Genomic DNA, 13,745 nt, shown 5'->3' with positions numbered 1-13,745 from the left:
CTGGCACAAGCCATCTGCCGTTTTCCGTCCCAGGTGGAGGGGTTTGACTGCCTGAGCAAAGCAGCCCCTTTCCAGGTGAACAGATTGCCTGTGCATGTGAGCTCCCTCTTCTGTCTCTGGTACCAAGGGCAGAAAATGGCATGTTTTCCGCCGTGAAGTTTATGGGAATTTTGACTGGGATCTCACCAGCGGTGCCGGGGAAGGCAGGTAGTAGCTGCCTGGTCTCGCTGGCTGCGGGCACGAGGGGGGCGGCTGGAAGGTGGGAGCATTTGGGGGCTGAGCGTGCCCAGGCCATGTGCTGGGGTGGCGGTGGGACCGGTGCCGGCGGTGGCTGCTGCCCGTGAGCCTCGTCACACGTGGGCAAAGATCCGGCAGTGCCAAACGTGTCGGTTGAACGAGCACGCAGCATCCAGAGACAGTTTAGCAACGCAGTTGAGTCCGGACTCGGACTTCCCTGCGCGTGAGCTGCAAACATCAGTTGTACCATCACAGGTATTTGGGTAAAGCACCTTCCCTTTGCAGAGGCCTGAAGGGTTTTCCTTAGCATGGGGATTAAATCAACTCGTTCCTGTTTAGTACAAACAAAGCGAAATGATTATCCTATGTAAGCCAGGAGAGTCAATCTGCATGTTTATGGGGTCCTATATATCAATAACAGATGGTGCCTGCGTGCTCACATGAGAAAAGGCACAATATCAAAAATACTGAGTAACTGCAGCGCAGTGCAGCTCTGTTCCGCTTCACGGGCAGGTACCTGGAGTGGAAAATCTTCCGCGAGTCATTAATCGCCTGAGCTGCTCGGGATCTGGGGTGTGTTAGGTTGCAGGGGGGGCAGTTAACAGGGGCACCTCAGTTTGAGGGGTGGGTGTCTGTAAAAGAGCTTCCAGCCCAAGGCAAGGCCGGGGCTCCGGCTGGAAATGCCGATGGGCAAAGGAGCGTGGCCGTGTTAGTGGGGTGTTGGGGAAGCCGCAGCGCGTGGCTGAGGCTCGGCGGGTGCGGGCAGGGCTGTAGGTGTTTTCACTGGGTGCGCGGGAGGGATCGGGCTCTCCCGCAGGGGAGGGGACCCCTGGCATGGTGTTGCTGACCTCCAGGAGCGAGCCAGGGCTGGGAAGTGGACCAGGGCATGTGGGGAGGGGACAGCGAGCCGTCTGCCCACCGGCACCGCCAATCTCCGAAGCCGCCACGGGCTCAGCCCCTTGCTAACACACATCTGTCCAGCTGTCAGCTGCTGTTACGGCTGAATTTTATGCACAGGCATCTGCGAGCTGCAGCGTTGGTGGAGACACAGATCCCTCGGACACAGACCTGTTGTCCCTCCCTGCCCAAACGGTCTCCAGCAGTAAAAGATGTGCCGGTGTGTTCAGGATCTTACCACGAAGGACCCACCAACAGGTCTCTTTCCATGTTTGCAGAAAGCAAACTAAGCTCTTTGACACGGCAGCCCAGTCACTCAGTTTATTAGCACGTTTCAGGCTCTCACATGGATGCTGGGACCTGCTTTAGGAAAACCGTACGGAGTCACAGGATGCTTCTTATTCCCCTGCACAGCGAAGCAGGACCTGGCTGAGGTGTCAGGATGCTGTCTGGCCCCAACGAGGAGCTGCAATAATCCTCTCCTTCAGCTGAGCCCGAGTAGGCTTGAAGTGGGTGTAGTGACAGCCCTGGGATGGGGATGTTCAGCGGGACATGGCTTCGCCCTGTGCTGCCGGGTCGGCCGGACTGCAGCCAGGGCGGACAGACGCCTGTCCGTGTGCCGAGGGGGATGCGAAAGCTTCACCTTCTCTTCTCACACTGGAGCTTGTTGTTTTTCTACAGAGGGCTGTGTGCTGCAGTACTGAGAAAAACTCCACTATTTGCAAAAAAAAAAGTAAAACACGAGTTAGAAAATAAAATGAGTTGCTTTTGGTTTTGCTGCCACCTCGCCCGCCGTGTCCCTCCGTCTCCAGCCCAGCGGCTCCGGCAGAAGCCCTCGCACGGGCCGGCTCTGCAAGGCTGATGCTGATGCCAGTCACATCCTTGCCCCGAGGAGAGGCAGGTCTTGCCATCTGGAAAATGGCTTGTCCAGCTTTTGGAGCCCGCTGGGCCCTTGCTGTTTGCAGATGGGCTTTGCAGGGGGTGGTGCCGGCTTTGGGAAAGCCTCGCTCCATCAGTCCTTCAGCTGCAGGTTGCCTTCAGCTGGCTGGCATGGATGTGGTGCCGTTCACTAGCGGAGTGGGTAGCGGCTCCATTTGTACGGGATATTTTTATTTTGGGCTTTTTTGGGGAGGCTTTTCCTTGCTTTCAGCTCCCGTTGTAACGTTGCTTTTAAAGATCGGCTTCCCTGAGCAAGTTTGCTTTGTGCAGTCATGGGTGGCAGGGCTGACCTGCCGACACACTTACACCTTGGGGCAGGGGAGCTCTGCCTGGACGTGGGGCCTGGCAGGGGCTCATCGCCCCCCCGGGCCATCTGGGTGCTTGGCTTGGCGTGTGTATTTTTGTTGGAAGATGCTTGCCTACAAAAACCTTTCCTTTCAGTCTTGGCAGCAAGGTGGGGAGGTTCCTGCTCCCTCCAGACCAAGCGTTGGCACCCCCAGGGTGCTGCCTCTCCTGGGGTCTCGCAGGAGGGCAACGGGGTCTCTTGCAGGCCTGTGGCCCCGAGAGATGGAGTCAGGCTTGCTGCAACCTCTGCACGGCTCTGGGATCAGTTTTAACTGCCCTGCTTTTAATAAGCTAGTCCTTTTGTTGCAGGTGTACGGCTCATATTCCCTGCGCTTATCAACACCTTACAAATCTCTGGAATCTCCATCTGATCTCCTAACACAGCTCAAACAATGCCCCCAGGATATTAATGTTTGTACAGCCACCCTTAATTCCCGTGGCCCGTTTCACTTCTCTTATTGAGCCAGTGAAGAGGAGAAGTTTAGGTGATAAACAACATTAATGGGCTCTTTGCACTTTTTTCCTCCAAATTGGCTCTTTCGTTAGAAATTCGCCTCTCGTCCGTGCTCAACCCCGGAGAAGGGGGAGGGGTTCTGCTTCTAGGGCTGATGGAAGTTTCTGAGGGCAGATTGTTCATCTTAAATGGGCAACAGCCTTTAAAATTAGTTATGCAGATGCTGAGAGGTTTGCTGCCAGGCAGAGGGACTGCTGAGCAGCCGTGCCCACATCCTGCTCTATCCGGCTCCCCCCGTTGGTGGGGGGGGTCTGCCAGCACCCTGGCACTGCTTCTTGGTGAACCGATTTCTTTCCCAGAGGAAAAGGGGATGTGCTCATCCCACCCAGCGCTGCGATCTGCTTAGTCTACTGTTGTAAACCATTGTCAACCTTCCCTGTCCCTGGAGCTGCTCCTGCTTCGAGCACCAGGAGCCGGGAGAGGAGACGGGAATCCCTCCACGGGTCCGGGCACTGATGTGGGGCATCCCGGGGCACGGTGCGGGATGCCCAGCCAGACATCGCAGCACCCCAGGCGCTTCTGAACGTGGGCATTTGGTGCGGCCGCTCTGTGAGTGACTGTTTCTTCTCTTTCTCTCCCCAAGCTGATGACCAAGCACCCCGCCAAGCGACTGGGATGTGGCCCAGAGGGGGAGCGGGACATCAAGGAGCACGCCTTCTTCCGCTACATCGACTGGGATAAGCTGGAGCGCAAGGAGATCCAGCCTCCCTTCAAGCCAAAGGCTGTAAGTGTGGCTGCGTCCAGCGGGTCTCTCCCCCTCCTCCTCCCACCACGCGCCGAGTCTCTCCCGCTCGGTCTCTCCTATGTGTGCTCGCGGGTGCGCATGCGCAGCCGGCCCCGCAGACTCCTCCTGCCCGCAGCCGGGCCGCACCGATCCGTTGTCTGCTCAGAAGGTCGCGTCTCCTTGGCTTCAGCCCGTGTCGATCCGCTGCTGTCTAAGGATAACCCTCAGACGCCTCGTCTCGCTCTGACTTGCAGGGGTAGCCACACCGCGCACTTAGCACTCGGATTTAACCGCGTTGCAGTCCTGTTTGTGCTCCCGGCGTCAGCCTTTCCGTTGGCTTTTTTCCTCTCTTTTTCTTAAGCTGAACAGGTCTCTCTCTTTCCTTAATCTAAGCTTTATTTCCACACCCAGCTCAGCACCAGTCTGCCTAAACTGGCAGTGGAGCTGTGTTTTCCCTCGACAGTTTCTCTCCAAGGTGAAGCGGTGGAGGCTGGAGCCAGGCTCGCAGGCGGAGAGGAGCTCTGCAGCGAGGAGAACCTGGCTACTCTCTGCCATCTCTGCCTTGCCTCGAGATGGGCTCTAGTAGCCAGGCATGCCGTGTGTGCTGGGTGTGCGAGGCTCGGGAGCGCGCAGCTTTAGGGGAGATGAGCTGCCGGCAGTGAAACTGGGGTGCTCGGGCTTCTCTGTGTGCCCCCACATGCATGGTTTGCTGCAGCGACCACGTAGACTTGGGGACAGGGACATCTCTCTCTGACACTGTTGGGTCTGACAGAGTCGCAGCTATGTTTGAGTCTCTCCGCGGTGGTCCAGGCCCTTAAGGCCTGGGCTTGGTCACGTTTCCACCTCCTGCGTGTCTGTTAGCTGCTCTGCCCCAGCTGGGCACTGGGGTTTTACAGAAAACTGTGAATCCAAAGTTAAATCTGATCTACATGAACTGATATTCATGCCCAGTGATGAGGGTGGGGGCGTTGCACGCTCTCTTAATCCATCATCCTGGATCAAAACTCGTGGTCCAGAGATGCTCCGTGTATTTACCTGAGCCTCCCACTGCCCTTAACAGCCTTGGACACGTCTGCTTTTCCTCTGCTTTGCACTAAACCTGGTCTTTTGAAGGGACACCTTCAGTGCTTGGAAAAACTCTGCTTTCAGGGAAACCATGGAGTGAGAGTCCATTTGGTGTAGGGTGCTGGGCTCCTTTAGCTCCCCTCCCTCTGAACGCTGCTCCGCTCCGACAACCTTTTCCCTTCCACAGCTCCTTGCTTGACTGATCAAATATGGATAAACCGCCCATTAGCTGGGTCTGACGGGAGCCTCCGCAGCCTCGTCTCCCTGCCAAGCGTGCACTACGGGTGGGGGAGCGGCTGCCAGCCGGGAGCTCCGCTCCTCGCTCTGCCAGCGATGCCCTGCGTGCGCCTGGTGCCGCGTAGTTTGGTTTCAGAGAAAGCTAACTCCGGGGCGCGACGCCTTTGCAGGAAACGGTATGGGAACCGTGTGGGGTACACACAGTACTGCAGAGCTTTTGCTTCCGGGGCTGAGAGATGCTTTCTCGGGCTCAGCAAAGAGAAACGGGTCCCGTTCAGCTTGCGTGGAGATGCAGGTTGCTGGGAAGCAGCTGGTGATGGTCAGCCCAGAGGTCTGAGTCGCTGCCTGCCTTCCTTCCCCCGGGAGGAACGGAGCCCTCAAGCCATTAGACCGTGTAGGAAAGGCGTTACTGGGAAGGCATTCCCTGTGATCTCAAGGGCAGTAGCACAAAAGCATTTGGGGCTGTTTGTACGCGCCGCGATTCGATGGCTTTGGGTGGGATCCGGCCTTTGTGTGGAGGATGCTGAGACATGAGGTGGGCTGGTCTGTGAGCTGCAGCATGGGGAGGGAGCGCTGCTCCGCACCCAGAGCCTGTTGGGAGGGCTGGGGGTCTTCCTCTGCAAGATCCTGCTTTTCCCAAAATACGCACCTCCTGCTGTTTCCCACCTCTGTGTTCGCTTGCTCATGAAGCTGGTGCTGCATCCCACCTCTGCGCCTGCCCTTTCTTCCTGGGCAGATCCTCAGTGACACCGTTTGCCTTGGGTTGGGGCACATTGTTTGGTGGTTTATGGTTAAAAACGATGGAATTTTGCCAAAAGAGCTTTCTTGCTGTTTTAAAACATGCGATTTTCATCCTGCTTAAAACGTCTTATTTCCCTGAAAATCCTTCGGACGCTGGGCCTCGGAGGGGGACGGTAAGCTGCCGTCTGTCACGTCTCGCCTAACGGCCGGCGCTGGGGAAAATTCACCATTTGATAGGAGAGGAAGATTAGTGGAAAGGTAGGCACAACTGATTTGGGATTTAGGTAGGATTAAGGCAACTCAGGTACCTGCTGATAGCTGATATTTCAGCAGCCGTGCATCTGTGCTGGGAGAAGCTGCTCCTTTCATGCCAGCTGTGAGCGCAGATCACAAAATCCGGGTTTGGGCACCGTCACAATCTGCTGGGATGGGTCACGAGGAAAAACGCTGCTTACTGCTGCTGACCTTCAGCCGGTCGTACGGGGCTCGAGCGCCTGCTGGGGCGGGGTTTTGTGCTCGCCTGGCTCTTTACCTTGGCTTAAGTCTATTTTTTTAGGTCTTTTTTAATTAGCTTCTGTAAAGATAAAGGTTACAGAGACTGTCTGCAAGACAAAGTTTCAAAATCTGGAATACTGTTCGAACGTGGGCTTGGTGTCTGCCCCCAAACACCCACAGCTTTCCCGTACTCGGGACCCCGTGGTGCCTGAGCACCCCTGTCCTGTCAGCAGAAGTTGGGGTGAGCACAGCCCAGCCCCAATTGTCTTTAGCATCATAGAATCACAGACTGGTTTGGGTGGGGAGGGGCCTCAAAGCCCACCCAGTGTCACCCCCTGCCATGGGCAGGGAAACCTTCCACCAGACCAGGTTGCTCCAAGCCTCATCCAGCCTGGCCTTGGACACTCCCAGGGATGGGGCATCCACAGCTTCCCTGGGAACCTGTCCCAGTGCCTCCCCACCCTCTGCGGGAAGAATTCCTTCCTGATGTCCCATCTCCCTCTTTCTGTTTAAACCTGTTCCCCCTTGTCCTGTCACTCCCTGCCCTTGGAAAAAGTCCCCCCCAGCTTTCTTGTAGCCCCCCAGGCACTGGAAGGGGCTCTAAGGTCTCCCTGGAGCTTCCCTTCTCCAGGCTGAACCCCTCAACTCTCCCAGCCTGTCCCCATGGCAGAGGGGCTCCAGCCCTCCGAGCATCTCCGTGGCCTCCTCTGGACTCGCTCCAACAGCTCCGTGTTCTCCTGCTGTTGGGGGCCCCAGACCTGGATTGTGCTTTTCAAAGTCTCCCTCTGCGGTGGTCCCCATCTGCACCACTCTCTGCAGAAGCATCTCTGCTTTCCTTTTCTGGCACCCACAGTTTTTTGCCACGTTTCTATGATTTTCATAACCCCTCTGTGGGTGCCAGCGTGGGTGCCAGCACCGGCTCTCCCATCCTTCCCGGCTGCTTCCCGGGAAGGGCTTCCCAGAATCCTGCAGCCTTTTACACCAGCGAGAACATGGACACTTCAACCCTGGTTTGGGTGTTACGTACCCGCGGCTGAAAATAAATCCCCGAGAGCTCATGTGTTGCTTTCTGCTTTGTGCTTGATTAACCTTTATCACAGAGACGGTAACGAGACAGATCAGGGTCTGGGTTGTCTTCGGCGTTCAGAAACGCGGCGGTTTTGACGTGGGGCTGTGCTTGGCTGCTCCGTGGTTTGGCTTGTGCATAACAATTCCTTTCGTGGGGCTGCATTTACCCTGGGAAGTGCATTTACACTTGCCTGCTTTCTCTGCCTCTCGTTGAGATAATTATTGTTTTTTGGTATCTAATTACTTCTTTACTTTACATAAAGCTTAGTGATTTGAAAAGTCTCCTCATTTTGAAAGCATTGAAATCACACGGCACAACACAGGATTACTCACAACAGGACAGTGATTTTAAAAAATGGCTTTTAATCTAATAATTTTTAATTGCATAAATTAATTTTCCTCTAACTGCATTGAATTAATTAATATTGAAATGCCATTTATAAACCCAGATTTGTAAAAACTCTGGTTCCCCTGTGTCTGCATTTTCAGTCTTTAGGAGGTGGGTTCAGGTGTTTGCATAAGCAGTTTCCTAGTTCCGTAGGCTTTGGGAGTTGAGGGGGGCCCATAGTGGGCAGGAGCGTGCCGTGGGGAGGCGGCCGAATGCGTTAAGGTTAAACATCTCCTCGTAATTGAGGCATGACCTGCTCTGCTAGCCTCAGGGTCCTGGAAAGGCTTTCTCTGCGATTCCCCTCTGATTATTGAGCCAATATTTTCAGTATATTGGGCAGAAACTTGGCTTTGCTCATAGGGGAGGGATGGAAGCCAGGGTCCTGCATCAGAAAACCCTCGCCATGGATGCTCCCAGCTTTTGCCTGGAGCAAGGATGAGCTAATGACGGAGCGGATGAACTGACAGCCTGGAGCAAGGGTGAGCTGATGCTGGAGCATCCTGAGCTGGTGTCTGGGATCATAGCCAGACACTTCTGAATGAAACGCACCATCGTTCCCTCTGCCCAGCACAAAAGGGTCTCTGGCATGGCCCCAGGTTCATGCTGTGACCCGAATTCCCCCAAACATGATGCATCCGTTGCCAGCCGTGTCCGAGAGCCCTGGTCCTCCCTGGGGTGGCAAGGAGCCAGGTTTCTAACCCGGAGCAGCACCAGGAAGGTCAGACTTGCCCAAGAGATGTCTGTAAGGCAGCGGGATTGGGGCTGTACCACTGGTTTGGGCCAAAAAACTGGGAAATGGAGGGCGTGCTCAGCCCACAGCCTCTCCTCGGAGCAGGGAGTAAAGGCTTCATCGCAGCGGGAGAACAGCCGTCCTCGGCTTTTTATGATCTTTGATTGCATCTCGGGGGTCAGTGGAAAATATTTTATTATGCCTTTTGTCTCTATTTGAAATGAAGCTGGAAACTGATAAAATAAAAAGGCTATCTTCTAAGCTGACAGTTTTATTTCTGCAGCTTGAAAAAAAAGGTCCTTCTGCGCTGACTATAAATATTAGACGGGACACGCTGGGGATTTATGTAAGCTAAACCCCCACCCTCCCCCTTTCTCCATTCAGGGCGGAGTGATGCCTGTACATTAATATAGTACGGAAATGAGGCAGATTTTTCACAACGTGGCTTTAGATAAATGTACATGTTCATACAGTGTGTCTCCCGTCCCTTAAAGAGGAACTTAATTTCGGGAGCTTCAAGGACGGCGCTCCTGCAGATAGCGATTGTTTGCCATCCGGAGCGGCAGGATCCCTCCTGCGCTCTCTTACCACACACGTGGGCCAGACCCGGGGGGTGAAACACCAGCAGTGTTGGGCCTCTGGAATGAAACCTGCCACGTTCCCACGAGCTGTGGCGTCATGGGAATGGCTGGGACGTGGCGTCATGAGGATGGCTGGGTCGTGGCATCATGGGGATGGCTGGAACGTGGCATCATGGGGATGGCTGGGATGTGGCGTCATGGAGATGGCTGGGTCGTGGCATCATGGGGATGGCTGGGATGTGGCGTCATGGAGATGGCTGGGTCGTGGCATCATGGGGATGGCTGGGATGTGGCGTCATGGAGATGGCTGGGTCGTGGCATCATGGGGATGGCTGGGATGTGGCGTCATGGAGATGGCTGGGTCGTGGCATCATGGGGGTGGCTGGGACGTAGCCTGCCCGACAGCACAGGTCTGTGCTCACGGCCTTTAGACCTTGGGTCTGGGCTTGAATCTGGCTTCTGTAAACCCAAAGACAATTTCCAGCCTTAGGAGTGTTTATTTTAGCCACGTGAAAGGTCCCAAAGAGGACTGTGTGCTCTTTGGTTTGCTGAGCAGGCCAAGTTGTTATGCATCTCAACAGCAAGTCTGCAAAATTCACAAAGCTGGGCATGAAATACTACGGATAAATGCAACTTTTAAGATTTTCCATCCACACACTCTTGCCTTATTGCACTGTAGTGAGTTATTGCTTGCCAATATACGTATTAAAAATATATTTGTGCTTTCTATTTCAATAGCTGGAAGCATTTCATAGGGATTAGTTTTTAAATCTTTATGATGGGGTTGCTCCTTTGGTGTTTTTTTTTTTGAAGACAGCACATTTCTTTACAGCCCAAAGAAGGGTGGTGCTGTCAGACATTCCACGTGAACTGCCCTGTGTGTCTCCACCAAGGTCTCACGCAGCTAATAGGCAGTGACAGCTATGTTTTCAAAGCACTGTAAAGCTTTCACAGTATATTGGGAGTTGATAGAATCTGCGGGCAAGCAGCTTATTAGCAGGTAAACCCTGCTACGTCCTGTGCTACTGCTCGGATAACCTTGAGCACTGCAGCCTTGCCCAGTAAGCTTGCTCACGGTTTGTTTTATCCCGGCGCCGAGGGGGAAGACTAGTGACAATGTGGCCTCAAAAAGCCCCTGTCTCTTTGTTCGTGACTTCCAGGCTTTGTGGAACTGGCACCTTCAATTTTGGGAATTTAGTTTCTATTTTGATGTTAATACAATGGCTTTCAGGACCGTTGCTGACTTGTCAAACAGCTAAAACATGCTTTGCAAGACTCTAAAGCTCTACTTGATTTCACGGTCTGGAGCAGCGACCAGCTCTTCCCAAACAAACTCGAGCCCTGACAGCTCTTGTGGAAATTCCTTAAGGTGGGAATTGTCAGCTCATCAGGAGATAACCTCGCCATTCGTTTCTGCTGTCCAGCTGCGCTGGAGATGGGTGTCAGCATCAGAGCCCACTGGTGATACGGTGCCGGGTCCAGGGTCTGGGTCTTGGCTGCCCCAGCCTCTGTCCCCAGGCACAGCTGGGCTGCTGCTTTCCAACTTCTCCCGGCCTCGACGGTGGCAGGAGCTGCACAGGGGAGCGCAGGTACAGCCAGCGTGACCGAGAGGGGATGGTAAGCAGGAGGTCCCTGTTTGCCTGCCCAGGGGATGGGCACAGCCCCGTTAGTTGGCACCCGCCTGCTGCTCTCGGGAACGAGGTGTTCGGAGCGAAGAAGAGATGCGGAGCATTGCCTAGGGATGGGGTCCGTACAGCAGTCAGGGAGTGGCAAGGTACGAGGAGCTGGGCTTTTATGAAGAGCAGCTAAGGAGCCCTGTGCCTGGCAGTCTGCTCGCTGTGCCTGTGTCCTCATTCTCCATCTGCTTCCTGGGCTTTTGTTGGTGATTTGTCCTGGGCTCTACGGTTCCTGGTGCAGGGACCCTTACCCTTTTCTTTGGAGAGGTCATTTTCCATTTGGCATTTCCAAAAAGCTGTTCGTGGAGAGCCACGCTGCGGGTGGCATCGTACTGGGACCTTGGCCAAGGGCGCCTGGGGCAGGTTCCCCCCAGCAGTGCAATGCTCTGATTGCTTCGTAGGCTGTAGGAAAAGGCTTCTCGGGCTCATTCTGGGAAGCTCTCACCTCCGGTACCCTCCTGGTGAACTGGCTTGCACTGTGTTTGCTTGGTTGGTTTGGGGGGATGTTGTTTGTCTTTGGATTTTTTTTTTTTTTTTGCCTAACGCCTCCCCTGGGTGGCCCCAACTCACTTTTGCATCAAAATACTTGAGAAAGAGCAAACCACATTGTAACCTATGACAAGAGCAGCATCTGCTCGTGCCTGGGCTCAGCTGTGGCCAGAGGCTGGAGCGGTGTTGCCCTGGGCTGATGCTGCAGCGCGTGTCACCAGCACAGCCCGGAAGAGATGCAGGAGGGATAAAGTGCCACCCCAGTGAGTTTGAGTGCTGAGTGAGAAACCGTGCTGAGCTCATGGACAGGGACAGGAGGTGCATTTGGGAGCAGCAGCTTGACAAGTCCAGGCTAGAAATAGGCTGTAGGTTAAGACATGGCCTTAGAAACCGTGAGAGGTACAACGGTGTGGAAGGATGGGCTCAGAGGCTGGAGGGCAGGCGTTCAGGTGGCTGTAGCTGGCGTTAAATCCACTCAGATGGTTCCCACTGAACTTGTTTTAGAGCCCTGGGGACAATAAGTGTCTCACTTGGCACTGTAAGAACATGTAAGAGCTGCCAAAGGAACGTGCAGTTGGAGGCTGATGGATGCTCACGTTGCCTTCCCTGAAACCTCTGTGGCAGAGGAGGGAGCTGAGAAATGCTGACGTTTCCATGTATTTGTCTTAAATATTTTATTATATTTAGTCTGACGTTTATTAAAAATGTAAATCTGTTTCCTTAGTAAATGAAAGTTAAGTGCCAGGAAAATTGTCCCAGCACTTGAAGCGTATGTTCTCCATGGGGGAATGGGAGAACGGAGGGACCAAGAGCTGCTGGCTGCTGCATCTCGCCGGAGAAAGCAGGGCCAGGAGAGCGTGGGCTGTGTGGCGGCGATAATCCCCCAGCCATTAGGGCGAAGTCGTTGCACGCAGTTGCAGGGACGTGACACGGTGATCGGTGGTAATTGAGCACCATTTGGAGCCGCTGCAGTGACCCGGCATCCACCTGTTACGCGCTATTGCTGCTATTATTGTATTAAATCATGACTTGGAGCACGGGAAGTTACAGGACCCTTGTTTTGATGGCTGAGAAAATTAAATAAGGATTTTGGCATGTCGCCCTGCTCCCGACCCCCCAGTTTCGCTGCAGAGCAGCGCGGCCGGCCAAATCCTCAGCTGCTGCCCAGGGCTCCTGTGCCACCGCAACCGGGGAGCGATGGGTGCAGAGGGACCCCAGTGAGGGTCTGGTGTTCTCTGGGCCCTGTGTTTTCCTGCCCCACAGTGCTGTGCCAGCCAAGGGCGATGGGTGCCCGGGCTCCAGAGCTTTGGGTTTCTTCTCTCGTCTGGCTTTGCTGGCTGCAGGGAGCTCACCAGAGCTCGTGGACCCCTGTCCTGCCTGAAGTAGGGTTGTCGTTAGCTGCCTTCAGGGGCAAAAGAGGAAAATGTGGCTGTGAGCAGGGTTTTTGGAGATAGCCAGCCTTGTGCAGTGGCAGTGGGGAGCTCTGGGGATGCCGTGCCGAGAGCCCGGCTGCCACACAGCAGAAAGCTGGTGGCCAGGAGCACGCCGGTGCCCCAGCTCCCTCCTGCCATGGCTCAGCGACACCCCAAGCACTGGTGTGGGGCATCGGGGTCTGACGGGCAGGTTGAGAAGGGACAGAGCAGCCCTGGAAATTCCCAGACACAACTGCCTGCATTAAGCATTCGGCCAGTTTACAAGACCTCTGCAGAAGGCGGAAAGCCTTGAGCGGGAGCGAGGAGAAGCCTCTAAGCAGTCCAGGCATGAGGAAAACCTCCTGCTCCCAGGGAAGGAGGGATGGCCGAGTGGGTAGAGCCGCAGGGGTCTTTGGGAAGAAGCTGCCCCGTGCGTGGCGTAGCCGGCGAGAAGGTACAGTGCTGCGTGTGGGCAGGGAGCAACAGCAAGTAATTGCGCTCCCATCTCATTCCTCTCCTGCAATTCCTTGCCAGGGCACAGCCGGAGGGTTTTGCCGGTCTCCGGCCGCGCCATGGGATCACATCGCCTTGCGACTAACAAACCTCATAACCTACTTTTGCACCTTTTTCCTTTCTGCCACGGCTGCCCCGCCACGCGCGCGGCGAGGCTGGGCGGGCGGCCGCATCCCGCACGCTGCTTTCTCCACCCACCATCCGTTCTTTTCTTCCCCTCATAGTGCGGACGCAGTGCTGAAAACTTCGACCGGTTTTTCACTCGCCATCCACCCGTCTTAACACCTCCTGACCAGGAAGTCATCAGGAACATTGACCAGTCAGAATTCGAAGGATTTTCCTTTGTTAACTTTGAGTTTTTTAAACCCGAAGCCAAGAGCTAAGCAGCTGTGTAGATCTCATTCCTGCATTTCTATCGTCCAGTCCCAAGCGCTGTTGTGGTGACATTTTCCATTGCAAAATTTGCATTCATGGTTTTTCTTTAGTACTGCTACTAGAGTGACCCTATTTCAAAGCCAGAAGTGTCCTGGCATGGTCTGGGGAGTGCCTGAGGGGTGGGCGATGTGCGGTAAGCGCTGCAAACGTGCTTTTCTGACACCTTACTTGTAGAAAATGGAACGGTTCCTTGGCTAACAGGTGAGAGGGAGAGGCGTGGGCCATGGCAATCAGGAGAAATCTCTTCAGCGTGTGCTTT

The 13,745-nt window shown here is 54.7% G+C and overlaps 1 protein-coding gene across 1 annotated transcript in view; it reads left to right on the top strand.

Moving 5' to 3' along the window:
* The window catches only part of LOC104514535 (protein kinase C beta type-like), a 50,505-nt gene that overhangs the window by 31,815 nt on the left and 4,945 nt on the right, over positions 1-13,745 (top strand). The window contains 1 exon segment of the mRNA XM_010158258.1: positions 3,516-3,656. Within this exon segment, the coding sequence (XP_010156560.1) occupies positions 3,516-3,656 (141 nt within the window).

Source organism: Eurypyga helias, unplaced genomic scaffold (assembly GCF_000690775.1).
Source record: "Eurypyga helias isolate BGI_N326 unplaced genomic scaffold, ASM69077v1 scaffold27470, whole genome shotgun sequence".
NCBI classification, from domain to species: Eukaryota; Metazoa; Chordata; class Aves; order Eurypygiformes; family Eurypygidae; genus Eurypyga; species Eurypyga helias.
This window is presented reverse-complemented; position numbering and strand designations above follow the sequence as displayed.